The 23,249-nt window shown below is 34.6% G+C and overlaps 1 protein-coding gene across 14 annotated transcripts in view; it reads left to right on the top strand.

Annotated features, from left to right (window-relative positions):
* The window catches only part of CLOCK (clock circadian regulator), a 124,307-nt gene that overhangs the window by 56,669 nt on the left and 44,389 nt on the right, over positions 1–23,249 (top strand). For 11 of the 14 annotated variants that reach the window (XM_033106142.1, XM_033106137.1, XM_033106136.1 and 8 more), the window contains 5 exons: positions 4,062–4,151; positions 7,122–7,181; positions 9,643–9,791; positions 13,049–13,140; positions 18,124–18,213. In XM_033106142.1, coding sequence (XP_032962033.1) covers positions 4,105–4,151; positions 7,122–7,181; positions 9,643–9,791; positions 13,049–13,140; positions 18,124–18,213 — 438 coding nt within the window. In that variant the 5' untranslated portion in view covers positions 4,062–4,104. The remainder of the gene's footprint in view (positions 1–4,061; positions 4,152–7,121; positions 7,182–9,642; positions 9,792–13,048; positions 13,141–18,123; positions 18,214–23,249) is intronic. The other 3 variants (XM_033106146.1, XM_033106145.1, XM_033106144.1) reach the window with 3 other exon arrangements.

The raw sequence follows: 23,249 nt of genomic DNA, 5'->3' as shown, positions 1-23,249 counted from the left end.
ACCAGAAGTAGGGAATGCAACTTAAGTAGAGACCAAGGAAATCACCAGGATGATAGTGAATAGTGATCCCCAGATTACGGCTGGTGACTAGTTACTAGAGAGCATCCATTTCCAATACTAGGAATAGGTTAGAAGGTGCCAAGAGAAATGGCTGCTAGAAGATTAAATTGGTAGAATGTGTAATGTTTGGAAAATACTAAGAATAGATTTAGGGAAGAGTTTGGGGCTGAAATGGTGATAAGTATATAGAAAATGAGGTAAATAATAAAACAAGACAATTTTTAACTCTAGGGAAAACTACTCAGAAAGAGAAAGTAATTGTAGTAAATTATGTAGCTCAGCTGTGATTTGCATTTACAGAGTCATAATCATGTTAACTCTGAATCTAACCACCTAGCTAAAATTATGATATTGGGAATTTGGACAAGTGTGCATGTGTATGAGGTAAGGATGGGGGAGTTAGAGAGAGCTAAATTCTTCCTTTCTTGTGGAATTCAGTAGAAGCTGCCTAAAAAAATAGTATGCTATTGAGAGCAAAAGCAAACACTTTTCATAGTTACGTTGGACAACAGAGATAAATTGGGACTGTGTAGACACCCTACCTAAAACAGAAAGAAGCAAGAAGTAACAAAATAAAGCTTTTAAGCATAGGGGATTAACTACCAAAAGAAACAAAGAGATGAAAGTGGGAAATAGAGATCAGAGGATTGCTGGTTTTTAAATATGTCTTATAAAACTGCTCAAATGCTTTAAACTGTGAACATGTGTATGTACATTGGTGAAAATAAACACCAAATTTTAAAATAAGAGAATGGAATTAAAGATGTTGAAATGGCAACAATACACAACTCTGACAACCAGTTTTCTTGTGAAAAGGAAGGCAGCACCTGAAGGGGGTTGGTGGGTCAAGGGAGTTTTTGTTTTTATTTTGTTTGTTTTTTAAGATAAAATACTAAGATGTTGATCAGAATAATCCAATCATAGGAGAGAAAATAGTGATGTAGGAATGGAAAGCCTTGAGAGGTGACAGCAGATGAGTTTCATAGGAGAAGTAGTATGTCATTAGATACTGCAGTTTATATTTAATACAGAATAATTTATTTTGTACATTAGGGTTATTTTCCAAAGATGGACTGCCAAGCCCTGAAATTTTGTTACATATGTGTAATATTGCATGCTGAATTAAAAACATATCTGCTTCTGTATTTGGTCAAGTTTGAATTATTTATGAAGTTTCTTAGTTACTGATATGTCCCCATTTGTTATATTTTTAAAGCTTGTTTTTAAACTTTATAAAAAACTTATGCTGCCCTTGCCCTCCATTGTTATAAAATAATAATGTGGTGCTTACTCAGCTGGGAAATCATATCACTGAATGACTTTGAGCTCAAATTGCTTATGCAAAGGAGCATTTGATTCCTAGCTGTAACTTGGTCTTTTATAATTTAATTGGTGAACTTTGGATTCTAATGGCTGCAGCTGATCCTTTCAAGACATAGTATTGCATACCATATTGGCCTATTAATGTCAATATTTAAGAAACAGATTTAATAAAATTTAATCTATATTAGAGTATACACTTGAACTTCTTGAGGTGTTTAGGGACATCACATGTCTTCCAAAACTGAATTAGAATCTATAGCATGTGCTAGTGTGACAGGTTAGTCTTTTTGTACTGAAAATGTGAGTCCTAGGGTAGTCCCCACACAAAACCTTTGGTTGTTTCCTCATTACCACTTTGCTTTGTTAAAATTAATTTGACGCCATTTAAAAAAGTCAAGAGGAATCTTCCAACAATTGCTCTAGAGCAGGGGTGTCCAAACTTTTTTCAACGGTTTTTTTACCAAGGGCCATATGTGGAAAAATACACAAACAGCCGGGCCACTCACTTGAGGTATGTATTGCCTTACCTGGTTTATTTAAGTAAACTAAATATATTTTTGGAATTTGCTGCGGGCCAATTAAAAATGGATTGCGGGCCGCAGTTGGCCCGTGGGCCGCAGTTTGGACACCCCTGGTCTAGAGTACTTAGGCCTATTTCACTTTTTACCTTACCTTTCCCTTAAATATAACATGTCTATCAGTTGGCTGGAATTGTAAAGATCTTGGACTAGGCTGTTAAAGATATAGTCTTATGTTCAGTTAGCCGGACAACAAATAATGTTTGGAAGAATATTGTTAACAATAGTAAAATAGCCTAATAAAGTATCAGTCTGTATCTTCTAAACCATTTCATATTCACTCTTACAGTCAGTGTGGCCCTTCCAATAGTCTAAGACCTAATTCTTGGGGTCCTTTTTCTATTTTCTGGTTTGCCCTATTTTTCCTTTCGATAATTAAAAAGCACATATTCAGTGCCATTTAAGGCTCATATCTGGCCCTTGAAACTAAAACTGTTCTTTTTTTTAATTCACCCATATTGGCTCTGTTAACCTTTGCTCTGTTCTAGTGACAGAACCGATCTCTATTATTACCCTGATGATAACTATGTCTTTTGGACCAGAGTGCTGTACTTAGATGATCTTTCAAGTCGTTTCTAACTCTAAAATCCTGTAATTCTGAGTTCCACCTGCTGATGTTGACTGAGACACTTAAAATCAGTATTTTATCCTGATGCTATTCTTTTTAGTTATACCTCTGACTCCCCACTCATTTTCTTTTAAGAACTCTTAGCCTTTCACGTTTTCCTTCTACAGCCATAAAACCACATAAGCAGTAGATCGTCATTTATCTAGAGTTACCCCCCTTCCTCTCATGCATGTACATTTGAAAACGATAGAATATTTTAGAATCTCATGTTCATGGAACACCTTTAATCTTCTCTGGTTTAATTAAAGTTACACATTAATTGAGACTATTTTCTAAATTTTAAATAAAAATGTAGTTAAAGTAGAATTTTTAGTGCCTCCAAACTGTTAGGATATTTATTAGAATTCAGGTGGTTCTTCAATATTCAACTCATGACTATAGGCCAAAGTATCTTGTATAGATGAAACTTTACTTACACTTTAGGAAAAAACTATAGTATGTAGAGAGACAAATTTTAGGCTTATGATTCAGTTTTAAAGCAGTAAATTTTAATTCTTTTAATTTGGGCATACAACTTTTTATAATAAGGCTTTTCTCTACTTGATTTGCCTTCACCCCTCTACCAATCCTATTCTCATTTTATGCTCTAGTGATTAAAAGTTTAAATTGTAACATACCTAGTTTGTTCTCAAAAAAAGAAAAAATACTAAACCTCTTAATGTTTCTCAAATATAGTGCTCCCTCATCTCACAAAGGCCTGTGCCTTTGCAAATTGCTATTCCCATGGCTTATAATCATTTCAACTATTACCTCTTCTGTCCTCTAGTCTGTTACTTCTCAAACTTAAATGGCCATAGAAGAAAGCAGATGGGGTGGGAGACCTTGTTGTGATGTATATTCTGATTAAGAAGAACTGGGTTGGGGCCCAAGATTCTGTCTTATAACAAGCTCACAGATGGTGTCAGTGCTGGTAGTCTCTGGACTGTATTTTCGGTAACAAGAATCTAGACCACCTGGCAAACACATTGTTACTAAAGTATTTCTTCTGACACCCTCTAATATACCATCGTTATCCCTTTTATTATAATTATTTAGGTATGTATCTCCCTGTTCAATTCCAGATTATTGCCTGTAGGGACTGTCTTTTATCTTTGTATTCCCAAGCTTATATTAACAGAAAATAGGCTTGCAACAAATGTTCATTGCTGATTAGATGGTATTATTACAACCTATTTATAGTTACATTGTCTAATATACTGAATATTAAGCATAAGTTCTAAATTATTATAGTAGAAAGAAAATGAACTGTGAACCTCAGTTTTTTTCCCCTGTAGTCCTTTTTTAGAAAGAAGAAAAACCTCAAATGTGCCCCAAGCCAAAAATATTTGCTTGAAAATAATGTCTTGGCCTTTAGTACAAACAAAAATATTTTGAAGTCTCTATAACAACATATAGTGTTTCTCAAGATTACTATGTTTGTAGAATAAGTTTTTTAGAAAACTAATGCCCATTTATTTTTCTTTCCACCCAAGGAGAAGTACAAATGTCTACCACAAGACGAAAACGTAATATGTTATGTTGTTTACCGTAAGCTGTAGTAAAATGAGCTCGATTGTTGACAGGTATGTTTTTAGAGACTCCTATTTTGAAATACATAAAGCTCTTTTAAAATTCACTATTAATGGTCTGTATCAAATTGATAAAAGAAGTTTTATGTTTAAACATAAAATTACTGTTACATGTAATTTCCTTATTGAGCAAGCATAGTGTAAGTAAAGTATGTTAATATTGTCTAGAGCCAAAGTTAAAGCCTATGGATTGTGTTCTAAGTGGGCCTCTTTGAACTGTAATTTTGAGTGATTTGGTAAAAGCTGCTCTGAAAGAAATTGTGACAATTGTAAATGTTTCCTTGGTACCTTCTGGAATATTTTATCTCCTTATCTCTTGTAATCCCCCCCCCCCTTATTTACTGATGCTAACCCCATCCCATTAAGCATTTTAGTATTTGTGACTGTTAAGAGGTAACTATAATTAGGATTTCATTAGTTGAAATTATAATCTTTAAATCTTACTCTTGGAAAAAGGATAATTCTCCTTGTTACTTGATTTTAAGACTTTTTATTTTTTTGCATTTTAACATCTCTGACATTGGGATTCATCATACAGTTGGTTTATCATAGTTTAATTGGTAGCATTTTTTTTTTCTTTCAGAGTGGTACATAAAATACTGATAAGTGTTATAGTCAGTAGTATCTGAAATTTGATGAAATATAGTAACTTTTTTTATGCACCTACTCTTTGACAACTAGCTAATGTGCAGAATACTTTTTGTGTGTTATTTTATTTAACTTCACAGTTATTCTATGAGATTTTACGGGTATGGGAACTATAGGTCAGAGAGGTTAAAAAATGTGTTTAAGGTCACATAGTAAGTGATAAGCTGGAATTATGACCTGTGTTGGTCTGCCTGACACTAAAGTTCATGTGCTTTTATTATAGTGTACTGTGTGATTCGTTCATAGATGATTCTTTAAGAATTTTGTAGCTAGAGTTTGACACAGAAATGACTTTTGACATCTGGGGGCAGGCAGCCCATCTCCCTTTCCTATGAGATATACAGTGAAAGTATATACTCGACCAGCACTTAAGACCTAAGGGGCAAGAAGTTTCCTTAGGCCTACTTGCACCAGTGCCATAGCTTTGGGCTATGCCATAGTTTCAAGTGGAATCTATGTGTAGTCTTCTTCTCAGAAAGGATGTTTCTTCACTGCTCCTGTGAGATTAAATATAATTTGGGCATTATACTTCTGAATGATTGCCAATTCCCATTCTAAACAATATGGCACCTAAGGATGAAATCTTTGTATCTAGACTTAAAGCAGTGGTTCTTTTTTTTTTTAGTCTTTATTAAATCTATTGGAGTGACATTGGTTAGTAAAATTATATAGGTTTCAAGTGTACAATTCTATAATACATAAATCTACTTATTGCATTGTGTGTTCACCACCCAGAATGAGTTCATTATTTTTCTGAGTATGATGAAAAGTATGGACTTTCTCCTTAATAAAATGCGTGTACATACCAAATTTTTCATAAATTTCAGTGCATACATGGAACCCCAAAAGTCCATACATGGACCTCTATGATGCAAAATTTGTAGTTGATGTTAGTAGTGGGTCCAGCATGCACTTTATAGGCCACAGAAAGGTGTGAATAGGACTGTATAGTGAATTCACGTAAAAGCTTGTAAATCATCTGAAACTATTAAATATAGTTTCCTAGGTTAGGGGGGTAGGCACCAGTGCTCTTGATTTCATTTGTTACACTGCTCTTTCCCTACGTCTTCCCGTAACCAACCTTTTCTTGTCACTTAGATCTCAGCTCAAATGTCCCCACCTCAACAAGTCTTTCTGTAACCACTCAGCATAAAGTAACACCCCGTAATCAAAACATCACCCCCCAATTTTTATTTTATTTTATTTATTTATTGTTTTTATTAGTTTCAGGTGTACAAAACAATGTAATAGTTAAACATTTCATCCCTCACAAAGTGATAACCCTCTTCCACAATCTATTGCCCCTTTGACGTCGTATATATCTATTATAATTCCATTGACTATTTCCTATGTTATACTCCATATCCTGTGACTATATATATATTAAATTATAGTTGACATATAATATTATTCAGCTTCAGCTTCAGGTGTACAGTACAGTGGTCAAACATCTACACCATCCATGAAGTGGTCTCCCTAATAAGACAAGTGTCCATCTGACACCCTACAAAATCTTTGCAACATTATTGATTATATTTCCCTAGCTGTCTTTCATGTCCCCGTGGCCATATTGTAGTTACCAATTTATGCTGTCTAATCCCTTCTCCATCATTCCCACGCCCCATTTTTTTTAAAAAATAAAAAATATTGTCATATATTTTTATGTTGATTTGTTTCTTTCTGCTAGAAGATAACCTGTGGGAGAGCTGCGGCCTATATGTCTGGTTAACTGCTCTATAACCATGTCCAGAACAAAGCCTGGCATATGTGTGCTAATAAATATTTATGAAATGAATTAGTAATGAATGAAAATGTATTAATATAAGTTAATGTGCTAGATATTGTGATGTTTATGAGTGGTTTATGGTTTTATGAAGTGAATGTCTCAGAAAATACATTTTTAAGCTATGCTATTATAATTAAAAATAGTTTAAGTGAATCATTTTATATAATGGCAAATGGACTGACCTCCTGTAGGTTTTCACTGGTATCTAAAAGTTTAAAACAAGGTATCTAACTTCTGATTAATTTAAATTCTGGTTTAGTGTGTTGTGTATGTAGTTTTAAAATTAAGCAGTTTTAAATTTAAGTAAGCAGTTTTAAAATTCACATTTGTAATAAACTTAAGTGGAACAAAAATGACTAAACTTTAATTTTCTAATATTTATTAGAAAACAGGTTAGTGTTATTGAGTTTGAATTTATACAGTCCATTAACCACAGAAACCCTAGTATATAACTGATTCACATGTCATTTTAGTATTGCTGTTGCTTGTTAAGTTGGCTCTTATTTTCTCTGTCCACTTTTTTCTTTTAGAGATGATGGCAGCATTTTTGATGGGTTGGTGGAAGAAGATGACAAGGACAAAGCAAAAAGGTAGTTCAACTCAGGACGTAAAATAGCAAATGGAGGAATCATAAGTAACTGCAATAGTAAATAAATAGTAAATGAGTGATTTCCAAATGCTGTCTGCCTTAAGAACTTAGATGTGTTAACTAGGTGCAAGAGCTTAGAATATCAGTATACAGGTAATAAATTAAGTAAAATTATTCTTTAAATATGCCCATCTCATCAAATCATATTATGGGAGTGTAGTATCTATATGGCTTCCCTGGGGGTGTTAACCTTCATCGTTTGGCTAAGGTAGGGTTTGCCTGGATTCACCATTGTAGTCACTGTTTTTCCCTTAACCTACCCTATTTTTTTGGAAGCGAGTTACTAAGTGTAGCCCACCTTCAAATTAGGGACCCAGGGAATTAAGCTCCACCTCTACATATATTTGGAATTCTTCTGTTAAAAAATAGTCTCTTTCCCATTTATTTATGCCTGTATGGACTCATATATATTTATTTTATGCTTCATGTTATGCTTCAGTGTTATTTGTGACTCAAATTGTTCCAGCTTTAGCCACTGGGAGGTCTTTCAGAGTTGTCTCCTGTGTCCTTTCACATGCCTCCGTTCACCAATAGAAAGGAAAGTAGATAATAGAGTGAGGGAGGGGAGACTTGTTGAGAGGTATTATCAAGTAGGTGAGGGAATGGTATCTAGAACCATGGTGGTGAGGGTGGGGGCTTTGACCTTAAATAGGGGCCTTGACAGTTAATTATAGTATCAAGAAGGAGGGTTGAGGTAACACTATAGCCACGTTTGTAGTCAAATCAGTGAACAGTAAATAGTTTGGGGGCTTGTCTTCCCCAGGATTCCTAGCCATTATTAGCACAGTCTTTGTCGTCGGAGCAGGCACTCATTGTTTGATGAGGCAATCAGTTATTACCTATTTTCTTAAAAGATTTGTACAATTGTATTTTTTCCCAGTACTATTATCGAATAGATGCTTGTTCGTTAGGGAAAAACAAATAAATAAATAAAATTATCCTTTGACCTTTTGGGAAAGTAGTATAGTTTGCTTAAACAAATTCTAAAATTATTTATAGAGCAATTATATAGAGCAACTGCATTCTAAAATTCGACTTCACAAAGCAGATAATTAGAGGTATTATAGAATGGTTAATTGCTCTATAAATAATTGTACTGTAATTAATTGTCTCAAGGGGTCTCAGTGCAACTAAATATTTACTGGTTATTGCTTCACATAGACTAGTAGTAATTATTAATTTAGCACATGTTTTTGAATGCTTACTGTATGTTAGGTGTTCTGCTTACGTGCTTAGATGAAAAAATTTGGGCTCTATTATCGAGGAGCCCACTGCCTGATGGAGGGACAGATATGCAAACAAATGATTACAGCTCTGTGTTGGAGGCTGGAATATAGGAATAAAGAGGAAGAATGTGTGGGTAAGCCTGAGGATAGGGAGGTTATCATTTCTAGATTTCTGTGTATAATTTAAAACTTACAGAAGATGGATAACTTTCTCCTATTCAATAATTTTTATAATTTGTATTTGCACATTATATGTACTTTCACAAAATGTATTTCAGTTACATAATAACCTTAGGAAAACAGAAATTCTTGGTAAATATTAGATTAAATAAAACCTGAGATTTGAATGCAGTTTGTCGTTTTGGCATTTTCATAAAAACATGTATGCCATATGCCTTATACATAAAAGTTTCTATAGTGACAAACTGAGAAGAAAAATTATTGCCCAAATGAACTGTAAATGTGAGGTCGGACAGTTAAGTTCATGAACTCATCCTAGAAAAAGTGCTACATAACTCATTGCTGAATATCACTGTGGTCACCTTTGAAGTATTCCCCTTGGGAAGCTTGGCACCACCGCCAGCGCCTAGTCCACCATTCAAACCATTTTTCTAGAATGGCCATCAGAGCTGTCATTGTATTACCCTTGATGTCCTGAATGTCATGAAAATGTCTTCCTTTCAATATTTCCTTTATCTCTGGGTAAAGAAACAAGTCAGTGGGGGCCAGATTAGGTGAGTAGGGAGAGTGTTCCAATACAGTTATTTTTTTACTGGATAAAAACTCCCTCACAGACAGTGCTGTGTGTGCTGGTGCATTGTTGTGATGCAGGAGCCATGAATTGTTGGTGAAAAGTCAGGTCGTGTAACTTTTTCACGCAGCCTTTTCAGTACTTCCAATTAGTAAACTTAATTAACAGTTTGTCTAGTTGGTACAAATTCATAGTGAATAATCCCTCTGATATCAAAAAAGGTTAGCAACATCGTTGCCAACAAGTTCGCAAACTTAATTGTCAGACCTCATATTGTTGGTAAGCTAGGAGATAAATATTTATTACCACCTACATTGACAGAAGTACATGCTATGTGTTGTGTCCAAACTGAGCATTATATGAAACTGTTTGTATAATCAAATGGATTATTTGAAAACTACTTATTTAATTTTTTATTTCTTTAGAGTATCTAGAAACAAATCTGAAAAGAAACGTAGAGATCAATTTAATGTTCTCATTAAGGAGCTGGGATCCATGCTTCCTGGTAATGCTAGAAAGATGGACAAATCTACCGTTCTACAGAAGAGCATTGATTTTTTACGAAAACATAAAGGTAAGTTTTTAACTTTGTAAAATTGATATACATACATATTTTATGACAGCTCTCCCTCAAAGCATAATGTGATAGAATCTTGGTAGTGATGGTTAAGATTGGATGCTTCCTAGTCATTTTTTTAGAGAAAGAAATGAATTGCTTTTTAAAAGACTTCCTGGTGTGTTCTTTCATTCAACAAACATTTATTTAGTGCCTACTATATCCTAGATTCTAGTACAGGAATTCTAGTACTCTGTATCCTAGTACAGAGTAACAGTACTGGTCCTCGAGTAAGTCCAGCCAAGGGAGCTAGACGTGTAAGTGGCTAATTACAGTGCAAATAATAAGAGGAAGAGTGCTTGTAACCCTGACATTTGCTATGAAAACAGGAAAGAATGGGATAATAGGAAGGCTTAAAAATAGTGGATTTTTCACCTGAGTCTTTTTAGATTAAGTAAGGAAAACAGCATTTCACACGGAGGAAATAGCATGTACAGAAGCAGAGAAACGGGGAGAATTCAGGGTAACTGGAGCATCGTTTGAGTTGGGAAATTATGGGAATATTTGAAAGAAAGGCAAGAGACCGATTATGAGGGCCTTGTATGTCATTTTAAAAGATTGTTTCAGTGTATACTTAGGAAATAAACACTATGTTTAAAATAAAGTGATTATTTCTTTATGGAAGAAAATCACTTTGACTAAATAAGCATGAAAAGAAAATCCAAAGAATATTAAGTATTTTGGTAGCAGATAATAGATGAAAAACTTGTAAAAGGACATTTCCTATTTCAGATGCAAGTGAAACTGCAAAACTAAGCACTAATGCCTTTACTAGCCTGATTTATGCTCCACCATCTTTGAAATTATTTTTGTCCATTTCACTGCCATTACCTCCCATCTCCTCTACTGACAACAAAGCAATAGCTTTTTCTTATATACCTCATCCTCTTCTGCATGTCTAAAGCACTGGAAACTTTAATCCATCCTCCACTGGCTTGCTGTTCCCTTGGCCTATGTTATACTGCCCTTTGTCATTCATCTCCCTTCTTAATTGAGACTGACTTCTTTTTCTGCCCTCTAAATGTGACATCTCTCAAGGTCTTACCTTGTGTGTTTTTGCTTTTTCTACACACTTTCCCTTGGTTATCTCACTCCATAGCTTCAACTGTTGTCTCTATTAAACTACTAAATCTTTATTTTTAGATGCAAACTCTTCATCTTTTATTTCCAGATAACTTCTGGATCTTTTTCATATCCTCAAAGTCAGCTCATCTAAAACTGAATTCATTTTCCTTTTGTCCAGTCACCACTTTCTGTCATCTTTCCTTTTTAATTTTTACACCACCTTAGAGCTCAAACCTGAAAAGACTTGGATTTTTTTCGTCTTCCTAGTAGTATATTACAGTTGCCAAACTCTCTTGACACATTTTGTATATATGTCAAAATTAAGTGTCATAATTTTTATTGCCACCATTGTCATTATATTTTACTTGTACAAATAATATTCTTAGTATCTCGGTATCCCTTAGTAGTTAGCATAGTCAGACCCTCAGACATAGGAGTTCAATAAATGATTGTTGAATGAAATGAAATAGTATACATGCATTTCTCCCTGACAAAAGAGGATTCATTTTGGCATTAAGTAGATCAGGTTTTTTGTTTTTTTGTTTTTTAAATTGGGTATATAATTCTCACAAAAATAAAATTTACCTGAAATTGAAAGGAAATTCTTATGTAATGATTACTCTAAAATAAGCCTGTGCTTAACTAAACTTGATGGGATTTTCTTGTGGATTTAAATTTTCTTTCGGAATATATATCATTGAGGTGAATTTGAAAAGTATCACTATATTCCACAGATTTAATAGCTAAACTTTTTAGTTACTCTTCATATTCTAGTACAGTGGTGCCTCGGTTTTTGAACGTAATCCATGAGTTCTGAAATGCTCGAAAACAGCCGACAGCTAGGCCTCAGGATTTTGCACTCAGCGGAAGCCATGTGACATGTTTGACCTCTGAGTCGTGTTCAAGAACTGAAGTGTTTACTTCCAGGTTTACGGTGTTCATAAACCAAAATGTTTGTCAACGGAGACGTTCAAAAACCGAGGTACCACTGTATAGGCATTTTTTTAATATAAATTTTATTGGGGAATATTGGGGGACAATGTGTTTCTCTAGGGCCATCAGCTCCAAATAGTTGTACTTCAGTCTAGTTGTGGAGGGCGCAGCTCACTGGCCCATGTGAGAATTGAACTGGCAACCCCGTTGCTCAGAGCTTGCACTCCAACCAACTGAGCCATCCGGCCACCCTAGGCATTTTTAATATTGCAAATTTTGGGTAACAATTTAATATATTTATATATCTGGTAATAGAAAAATCAAAACAACTTCGTCTGTATTTTTCACTGCAAAGTAGCGTATATTTTGTAGGGTAAAATCTATGACATAGATTTTTATTTTGCCTACAGTTAAAAATGGAAAAAAACATTTGTTACCTAAATGGTTCATGTTTCATCATTTATGAATAGCTTTTTCATAACTAAATCTGTTAGTAAGTAGTACATTGCAAAATAAACTTAATAATTTTGTTAAAATGTGTGTCCCAATCCCCAAATTTTTGACCAGGCCACTACCACTAAGACAACATGCAAGAGGACACTAAGCAAAATCACTCTGGGATTATTACTATAAAGTTTTTGCCCCAAATCTTAATTTAATCTCTTGAATGAAGTAAGACTAGAGCACCTTAGCCTGGGAGGAACCTTTCTGCCTGCCAGTAGGCAGGTCTCAAGTCCTCTTTGTTAAAAGCAGACTTCATGACCTCTGTGGCTCCTTTCCTCCAGGCTTATGTCCTTATGTCTGCTCTAGATTCTACCTCTTGAATGGCAAGGAAAGGGAGAAGAAAAGGAGTATCTTCTAATGCTTAATCTAATCTGATTGTTCTGAATCTTGTTTAGTCATTGTGTCAAGCAGGAAGCAAATCTCAGGCCTTGCAGTAACATAGGCTATCACAAATCCCCAGAGAAAAACCCAGGAGACTAGATTTCCAAGAGACCAAATCCAAGGAGATAACTTGCCACGTTAACTCAGATGTTTCACAATACCAAAACCTGGATTTCTTGATACCTACCTAGACCAATAACTGTTACTCCCATGGTTCTCATCTTTAATTAGAGTGGGAAGAGAGAAGGCAACTTGTAGGACTTTTGTACTGCCCCAGTCACCCACCCCGTAGTTGGAGTATGCCACTAATGTGTCAAATAATCTGTTTACAGAAATCACTGCACAGTCAGATGCTAGTGAAATTCGACAGGACTGGAAACCTACATTCCTTAGTAATGAAGAGTTTACACAATTAATGTTAGAGGTATGTCCAGATTTAATTTTTGAAAAGTTTCATTTTCCTCAAAAAATAAATCATAGGGGTGACTAATTTTAGTATAGTTTTAACAGTATTTAATGTTGAAAAGTTTTAATTCAACATAAATCAATAACCTATATCTTCAGTTAAAATTAATCGATGTAAATATTGTAAGCAAATGGTACTATGTGGTAAATGAATGCCAAATATTCATGTTTTCAGTATTAATCTGAATTGTTGAAAGGCTTAATAAAAGTCAGAAAACGATATCTACTAAGTTCTCTACCTGGGACCACACTAGCAACATTAAAATGAATAATATATATTATTCATCACATATTAAATATTTTAATGAAATTTATCCTATTGGACAGCAGCATTTTTTTAACAAGTTAAAATCTACCTATAACCAACATAAAATGATAATAAATAAAGTATTTTGAAAATATAAAACAAATGAAATATGCATTGAAAGGCAACTTAATTCAAGCAGAAACTTTTAAAAGGAAATAAGTAAATATTCTTTTGTGACAAATTTAGTTTTGAAAACAATTCAGAGCATATTTGCTTATAATTGCAAAACTACATACAATAATTATACAATCGACCAAAATCTTGAGTCGCTCGTACCTGTCACACTAAGTACACAGAGTTCAGTATCAGATTTTCATGAAAACTTAAAATAAATAGGAAACAAGTGATATAGTTTGGCAGTAACAGTTAAGGACAAGAAAAATAGCTACATAGCAGAAAGTAGACATAAAGCAACTGATGAGGGGATGAAGATGTTAAATTTAGGTTTCTTATCCTGTTTGGGTCGTTTCTTTTAGACTTGAAGCATTTATCTGTGTCATGTATGTATATGTAATGGTTATGTCTCCAAGTGTCTTTGTATAATATATTGACTAAAGTCTGAAGTAACAAGAGTATTTTGCAAATCAGTGAGTTATTTTTACCATTTATGCTTTGGATGAAATAGTTAATTGCTAGATTAATTCTTTATTCAGCCGAAATTTTACCATATGAAATGTTACCATATAAAAGTATGTTGGAATATAAATATTTTGTATATATTTAAACCTGTACTTAAAATCTGAAAAATAACATTTTTCACTTACCAACTCAGTAAATCTTCAGTAATCTTATGACGTAGACACTATTAGTATCCCTTTTTTACTTCCAGATGAGGAAATCAAGGAACAAAGGGATTGTGAAAAAAATTACAGTTAGTTAAGTGGCTCAGCTGGGATTCGCTGCAGGTAGACTAGCCTCCGATCCCCTGGCCTCAGCCCCTGTGTGTACTCCTGCCACTCACAAAACTTCTTTTCAGTAAAAGCTAGCCGTGGCATAGAACTTGTACCTTAGTAGCCGTCAGTTAGCTCTTTAAATTAGTGAACACTTAAGTTATAAATCAAATAATAGTTTCTGATTTTGTTAAATGTTTTTTTCTAAAGAGTAGTTCGACATTGTCCAAAATTATCTCTTTAGATATATGGAATATATTTATGAAAGGTGCCCACAGCTAACGTCTACAACAGCGAAAGGAAATCAATACCTAATTTAATTACCCTAATTTTAATTTTTATGGTTATACCCTCAGTGTAATTGTTTAGTAAGTCCTGTTAATCATTAACTATTTACCCTGCTTTATTGGTGTGAAAAATTTCTTATAAATTCATAAATTGGTACACTATCTACGCTCATATATTAATAACCTTCATGAAGGTAAATTACCTATTCACTTATAAGCTAAACAGAAAAGCATTGTCTTCAGATTTTTTTCATAAGGGATAGATCTTTATTAATTGCCAAGACACATGTAGTACATACATTGATAAATACTTTAAAAATCAAAGATTCTAGAGATTATTACATTATTTATTATATACAACAGAGAAAACTTCAATATATTTAAAATTTTTTAAGTATAAATTAGTTGTCTCATTATCCTCATAGCTTTTAGGATTACATTCCTGAAAAATGTTACTTTTATTTATTTTTAACATGTCAAGTATATTTTTTATTTTTAGTATTGACAACTATTAAAATTAAGTAAAGATTGAAGGATATATATAAATGTGTGTATATATTGTAACCTGGGTCCAACTAACCTAGTTTGTTACTACTGTTTGTTGGTCATGTTGATCAGATTACACATAGGAAGTCCAGGTACCACTTTCAGCAGAATTTCAGATGTAGGCTATATCTTGGAATGTCAGAGCTGCCAGTAGAAGAGATTAGATCATTCACCTCAGCCTCTTCATTTTATGGATGAGGCCTGAAGAGGTTGCAACTTGACCGAGGTCAGATGACTAAAATTAATGGAAGAACTGGACCTGAGATCTTAAAATTCACATCTAACTTGTGTTGGCTGTCTCCATTCCGCCATTGCCATCTATCCCTCCCTCTGTTGTCTTTGTTGCCTGAAGAATATTTCTTGCTACCCTTGGGGAGGTAGAGTAGTCAAGGAAACAGGGGCAGTTTAGCCTGACCGGATATCTATGCAAAGTCATCTTTATGTGAAATCATCTTTAGTATTATAGTTCTTTCCCTTGGCGGCTGGCAGCACTCTCCAGTAATCTACTAGGGAAGGGCTGGTGCCCTTTCAGCCTCGTCTTAGATAGAGATCCACAAGGAGGTCCTATCCCCTTCCATCCTGTCTTCCTCAGATTAAACACTCACTAACAATGAAGGTTTACACCGTCCTTTTATTTGTGGGTCAAGTAGATATCAAATAGGAAGACAAGGAGTCTTAACTAATGAACCTTTCCCCTGTATCATGCAATATGGAAACGGGATACTTGTCTTCGGTCTTGGGATGAGGATGTCCTCTGTATTGCTCACTCTTCCACATCTCTCTGATCTTCCTCCTCAGGGCCCTTCTCAAGGCCCTTTTAGTTTTTGGCGTACCCGCCTACATACTTGGGAAATTACATCCGTTCCACTCAGAACAAGTCTGGGCCCTGGGTCCTTCCTTGTGTTAAGACTTTGGCGAGATGCTTTTCTCTGCTGAATCTTTGCCTGCTTTGAAAGTGGGAAGGGCAAGATCTGCTCGTAGGAGTGAGATTAAGCCTTTAAAAGTTCTGATTTCAGTTCATTTTCTTCACAGAGGAGAGCTGCTGGACTCTAATTCCTAGCAAATACCCAAAGAGCAAATATAGTTCATCATAGTAAATATTAATATTCTTTCAAAGATGACACAGTCTAGCTTCACACAAGAAAAGCTAGTTCTTATCATCTTGACCCTGATTCCTTATGAAATAATAACACTGGCATTACTGTACTTAGAAGTTTTTGTAAAAATCATTGCATGAATTTGCTTAAATTAGAAGGTTTTCACCCCTTCCTTCTATATTAGCCAAGAATGGGCTTGTCTAAGCCATTCTGGAAGATAAGCATCTACTCAAAAGAAGTTCTTTCTCGTATCCAAGTCTCTCTCCAATATACTTCAACAATTACGTAGAAGTAAAGGGAAGTTGCTCTAATTCCCGGGTTTGTAAATGATGTACAAGTACGGTTTTTATCTGCCGTGTGCAATCCTTAGGCTAGGTGCTGCAGATACAGTGTTGAAGAAGATACACATGGTTTATTCTAGAGATTGCTATCCTTTGAGAGAGCCCTACAATTAAATAAGAAATCCAAATTTAGTGTGATAACTATTTTGGAAGGAGAAGAGGAGCTCCTCTTGGTATATCTTTTCAGCGGTACATCTTCAACATCTTTTCCACTGGGTCTTCCTTTCCCTCAGCCTGCAAATATACATCAATTAATTTTTTTATTGCCTTCCCTTGATACTTGGTCTCCTTAAAACTTTCATTTCTCCCTTCTTCCATTCTAAAGTTCTTGAAAGAGTGGTTTATAATCGCCTTCTCATCATCCACTCATCTATAAACTCACTGTCGTCTGACTAACCTTCCTATTGACACAACTCTTTTGAAAGTCACCAAATTCATTTCTTAATTTCTGATTTCTTATGCTGTTTGATCTCATTTTACATGGAATCATCACTCTTCCTCTTCACTCATCTTGTCATTCTCTTCTACTGACTTCCTCACTGACAGTGTACTCTATCTTCTCTGTCATTGTCTCTGGTACTTTTCCTTCTGTTCATCCCCAGATGTATGTAGATAATTCTGCCAAGGATTTTGTCTGGCATGCAGATCTTGTGCAAATCTCATTTTTTTCAGCTGTCACTTCTGTGCCTAAGATTCTCAAATGAAAATAACTTTGTAATGTATAAAGTACAGGATTGCGTTATTATTAAGTATTGTATCCTCTGTGCTGGCTTCTCTCCTAAACTTTCGCATTTCTCAGTGCTTGCCTGAGTCCTTTCTTCTCAATGCTTACTGCTCCTAGTTTCATTCCGATTCTCATTAACTTCCGTAACTATTCCAAAAGGCTCCGAGGTTTTCCTAACTTAATTGTCCTTTTCCTCTAAATCCATTTTATATGCTGTTTCTAGACTACGCTTGGACAAAGTCCTTCTGTTCTAACCTGGTATTCAAGGCCTGTCATGATCTGACCTTGGCCTATGTTTCCCGCTTTAGTTCTCTTTCACTTTTTTCCCCATGTATTTCCCTACACTTCAGTCATACACCTCTCTGTTAATATAGCCAAAAGGTGATAATGTGTTCTTTTGTGTGCCAAAGACATATCATTGATGATATACATGCGTGCTTTGGAAATATTAGCATCTTCAAATAAGGCCATCTTCATCTATTACACATATGATTCAGGTAGAACATTGTCTATCTTTTAGAAACCAACTATTTTATTGATGGCCATAGAGGGATTTTTTTTTCCCTAGAAGCATTTAAAAATGCACAAAGATACATACTACAGTTTTCTAAAGGGAAAAAGGTAGCATTTTGACAGTGCTCTGAAAATTTCCTCATTAAGTCTTTTGTCATTTGGTAAGTTAGATTTTTATTTCTGTCTTGTGAAATACTTTTTTCTTTTCATTTAACTGACCATTATGTTTAATTTCAGGCTCTTGATGGTTTTTTTTTAGCAATCATGACTGATGGAAGTATAATATATGTGTCTGAGAGTGTAACTTCATTACTTGAACATTTACCAGTAAGTATAAAAATCCTGTGATCTCTTTCTTGTTTAATGCCTGTGTTAAACGTTTTAAAGCACTAGGAAGCGTGCCTCCCGAGCAGTGGTGAACAGTGAGGAGAGAGGGGAGGAGAGCTCTAAATATGGCTTTGTTTTAGCGTGGCAGTGCTGTCTCAGGTCAGTCCTGACTCGAATCTGTAGTAACTGAATGTTCAACAGCCACTTTAACCTCTGTTCTTCCTGCCCTCTTTTTTCTAATATGAAGTTTTCAGTGTTCCCTTTTTAATCAGCCTGGTGAAGATGTTGGTAAATCACTGAAAGTGTCTTGAGAATAACTAAGTTTCTATTACATACTTGTTGCAGCTAGAGTAACTCATAAATAATTTTCTCAAAAGAATGACTTATAAGAACACACTAAAAATAATAGATACAGAACTTTTGTGCTCTGTGGCTTGAATTGATAATGTTATAATGGCCATATTCAATTTGTTACATGACAGAAAGGGTACAGAATTAGAAAAGAATTACATTGTATCATTTTGATTAGGATAGTGACTACCTGAATTATGTGTTTGTTGTTTTCCTTAACATATATTTATTGAAAATTTATTCTGTACCAAACATTATGCTTGGTGCTCTGCTGCAATTGACAGTTTTTATGAATTTGAAGTTTTTATTTAATATAGGATGTTCTTATCTAAGACGGGGCTTTTGGTATAAATATTGTAAAGTTACTTATAAATTACTCCTAAAAGGCCTGTTCTCTTGAAAATTTTTAACAATACAAAGTAACCTGCTTTGTAAAGTTCTCTTTCAAGATATATTGAAAGGCAGTATCTTCCTCCCTCTGATTTCTCTGCCACTTCATACTTTATTTATATAGACAATGCACTGTATACTTAGAAGGCCAGATTCTAGAAAGGTAATTTCTTACTGAAAGCCAGGCAGTAACGAATTTGGTGATTTCTTCGGCTCACACAGAAAATGACTTGGCTTTACTGCTTTTCTACAGGCTTTCCTTAACACTAAGTTCAAATAGCAGGTGATTAGCCCGACATCTAGAAATTGTTTGAGAGTAAACAATGAGATTATAGCAACATGTAAGTAAACTAGTGTGGGCAGAGAAAAGGATAGATTCATTAACTGAATTTTCTGGCCAACTCTTTTTAAAAAAATACTTACATATTGAGAAAAGCTAGGGAAAGAAACCTGTTATAAGGTTAAGATAAGATTAACTAATTTAAATAAATGCGGAGCATCCTTTGCAATGTAGTCACACTTTTTAAAAGCCTGCTTCTTGGGCATTTTCCTTGAACTCCATTCAGAATTAGATGCCCTTCGTCTCTGTTCTCATGTTGTACTCCTGTGTACTGCCATCATGACACTTACAGTGAATTGTAATTTTTCTGTTTATTTGGATAATTATGGTAGGTATAAGCATCTTAGGTGCAGGGACTTTATCTCTGTATCCACATGATTTAGCTAGTTTCTTAGAGACATTCAGTAATTATGTATTGAATGCATGAAAATGAGTAGGCTATTTGATGTGGCTGTTTTAAAATTCCTTTCTACTGGCATACTGTTGTTGGATATTTAGTGATGGAAATTTTAATTGCTAAAAATAGACAACATGTAACAGGTCTAGTTGGGATCCAAGCATTTGATCATTCACATTCTCCCCTCAATGACAACCCACTTTGCCTTCCTATTACCTCCTATATTTTTTTAAAAAGTGATTTTAGAACTCTTTTTAGATTTATAGAAAAATTGAGAAGATTGTACAGAGTTCCCATCTGCCCCATGTCTGGTTTCCTCTGTTAGTAACATCTTCTGGATCTTTTTTATTGTTTGTGTCAGCCAAAGCATGTAAACTGGCAGGTGAATTTTTGGGCAGACGAGACTGCTGCTGACCCAACAGACCCATTTAATTCCATACTGAGTTAATAGTATCCTTTATTACTACAGTGTTTTGCTGCTTACTAGATACCTCAGACACTTTCCTTCGCATCACTGACATTGCTGTATTGTTATTATCTGATGGTTTGAGAACACAAAGGCAAGTATTTTCTGAGAAAATGAAATACTTATTTAAGATCAAACACATAAGGAAAAAATGTGTGATTATCTGTTTTGGGTTGTCAGTAATAGTTAAACTGTAACAGATACTAAACAAAAAGTTTAAAACAATGGTGTCCCTTTCTTTGTGTTTTAATATACATAGCAATTTTGTCTAAAATAGAATTTTGGCTGTTGCTCAGAAGGGAAGAAACATTAGCAAATCCCGAAGTTAGGCTTTAGTGTTTGTAATTCAGTTCTGTTGAGAAATTAAAACTTGCCATCTTAAACAGTGGTTAGTATGACTTAAAAATTTTAAATCTGGCTGTAAAACTATAAGACTGATTCTACAGGTCCTGCAAAAACAAAATGTTGTCTTAACTTTGTTACTTCATACTTACGAAATTAATTTAAAGCATATTTTAACCTATTTATGTATAATAATTGAGCATAAATGCTATTTTCATTTTGAGATTGGAAAGGAAACTTACTGGATTTTTATTTTTTTCTCCTGGCCTGGCCTTCTGTGACAAAATTATAGGGTCATGCCACCTCAGTGCCAGAAGAGATTTTGGGCATCCTTAGCCCAGCCTCTTCATGTTATCTACAAGAAACATGAAACCCAGAGAAATTAGACTTAATTTTACAACACTTTTGTGGAACTGCCAAAACACAAAGTCGGTCTCTTATTCTACTGCAAACTTGAACATTTGTAGAATTTTTCAACTTAAGATTGATTTCCTCACACTTGCTCAAATGTGTTCCTCAGAGAGACTGTATTGAATCTGTAACCAAGTAACATAGGGAAGATGATTAACCACATTACAGCTTAAGAGTTGAAGACTGAAAGTGCCACTAGTAAGATACAAGATGAGCTCTTTCTTTTCTATTCTCCTTAACTTGATAGTTTGGAAATAGAAACAAAAATGTGTTTTAAGAAAGTACAGTCTTTGTTTGCTGTAAATGCAGTACGCAGAAATACGATTTAGAATTCTTTTGAATAGTTACGTGATTATGAAAGCTTATTTGATAGAGCCATACTTTTTGTTCCTTATGGTTGTACATAAGGAAAGCCGTTGTTTAAAAACATGTTATATTCAACATATATTTTACATTTTTCTGTGGAGCAAGTACTCTTTACAGCAGTTATTTGTTTAACTGTTGGTTTAACCTGGGGCAAAAGATAATTGGTAATAGTTAATAATTTTCACAAATGGTCCCATTGACTTAATGTAGAAAAACAGAAAAGCTATTGATGTATGTCATGTAACTTAAGTCAGTGGGATTTATATTTCTTCTTCATGAAAATGATTGAAGGAGATAAAGGCTCCAGATAGCTGCTGTTTTCTTTTCTTTCTTTTGAATTGTGTTTAGGAACTGAGTGGATGGCATGGCAATATGAAGTATGATTAGCTTAATTTAGAGATTTTCAATGTAGTAGTTAATGGAAAGTTTGACACATTAGTTAATTAGTTGCCTGCTAACTCTGATATTTCAGATTATAGTGTCGGGAAGAAGAATGGTGGGGAAGAAGTGCTTGTGATCCTGCCACTCTATACTCGCCATTCTGTTTTTAATCTGTGACTATGAAACACTGGAAATTTATAGCTGGAAAGGAAAGGGTAACATAGGTCAAATTCTATTTTACTGAAATTGTAGAAGAAATTGTCAGTAAGAATAAATAATAATAGAAAACTATAATTTCCAGAATGAAAGTTTTAATTTTTACTCTAAATTGGTGTCTTATTTTTTTCTAAGACTATTTTTACATTAATGCCAATATTTTGTTATTTTGTTAATAAAAGTCAGTTTTCTAGCATTGTTGTTACTCATGCCTGAATTTTCAGTGCATTATTTCTGTGCTAGAGGCTTCTCAGACTTTCGGAAAAATTCCTTGTTAAAATACAGATACGTTTTTAGTGTGGTTATCTCTTAAGCCTTTATCAAATAACTCCATAACCCAAAATCATTTACTGTACTACTAACTGTTATATATGCAAGGCACAGTGTTACTGTGTCTTGATTTGAAGGGAGGGAGATAAAGATGTGAGAGATAGGGTGCTTCTGTTAACTTATGGACAGTAGGACATAGACATTAAAATACAGTTAACGTATTTTATGGGAAATGAATGAGTAATAACTACTAAAATAATTTTGTTATTTTTACTGTGGATTATGTTAAGAGAATACTTTTCTGAAAGACAATTTGAACTGGTCTGTGAAAGATGGAGGCTACAGATATGTGGAGAAAGTCGGGGACGGATGTTCCACTTCATGGGGTAACTTTGAGAGCCAGAGAAAAGGCAGAAGAAAGGATGTGAATGTGTGGCTCGTTCTGAGAGTGTAGTAAAACACCCTTTTCTCACCTCCCACCTCCCAAGCGGCTCTCTTTTTATTGTTGTTGTTTGATGGTTTTTTTGTTTTGTTTCAGTTTTTAAGCCATGGAGCTCTTTTTTCAAATAAAATCTTTACAGTGTTTAAAATAGGAACAGAACAAAAGTGGAGCTGCTTTTGTGAATACAGCAGCAAAGACCCTTATCCATGCCTTCACAGCTCCTTTTCAGTTCCCTTCACCCCCACCCTCACCTCCACAGTCTTTGAGATACCACCTCAGTATCCCCAGGATTCCACAGAGAAGTTTAAAAACTTAGAGAAACCAAGTAGAATAGACTGGATTTGGTAGAAAATGTGAAGTCACTGAAGTTTTCTTATCAGTGGTTCTTAAGGATAGGAATTATCTTATTCATCTTTGATGCCACAGCCATGGTACGTTGTAGGCAACCTGATGTTTATCAAGTTACTGTTGATTAATGAATCTTAATTAAAGCCATATTTGAGCAAGGATTATAATGTTTGACATATACTTACCTCTTCTTTTAGGGGGTGGGGTTAGGTAACAACAGGGCATTTTGATAATGGGATACAGGATAGATGGCTGGAAAAGATGAAATAAAAAAGAAAGGACACATTGGACAAGTGAAAGGCCGCAAAGTCAAATC

This window comes from Rhinolophus ferrumequinum, chromosome 5 (assembly GCF_004115265.2).
Source record: "Rhinolophus ferrumequinum isolate MPI-CBG mRhiFer1 chromosome 5, mRhiFer1_v1.p, whole genome shotgun sequence".
Taxonomy (NCBI): Eukaryota; Metazoa; Chordata; class Mammalia; order Chiroptera; family Rhinolophidae; genus Rhinolophus; species Rhinolophus ferrumequinum.
This window is presented reverse-complemented; position numbering and strand designations above follow the sequence as displayed.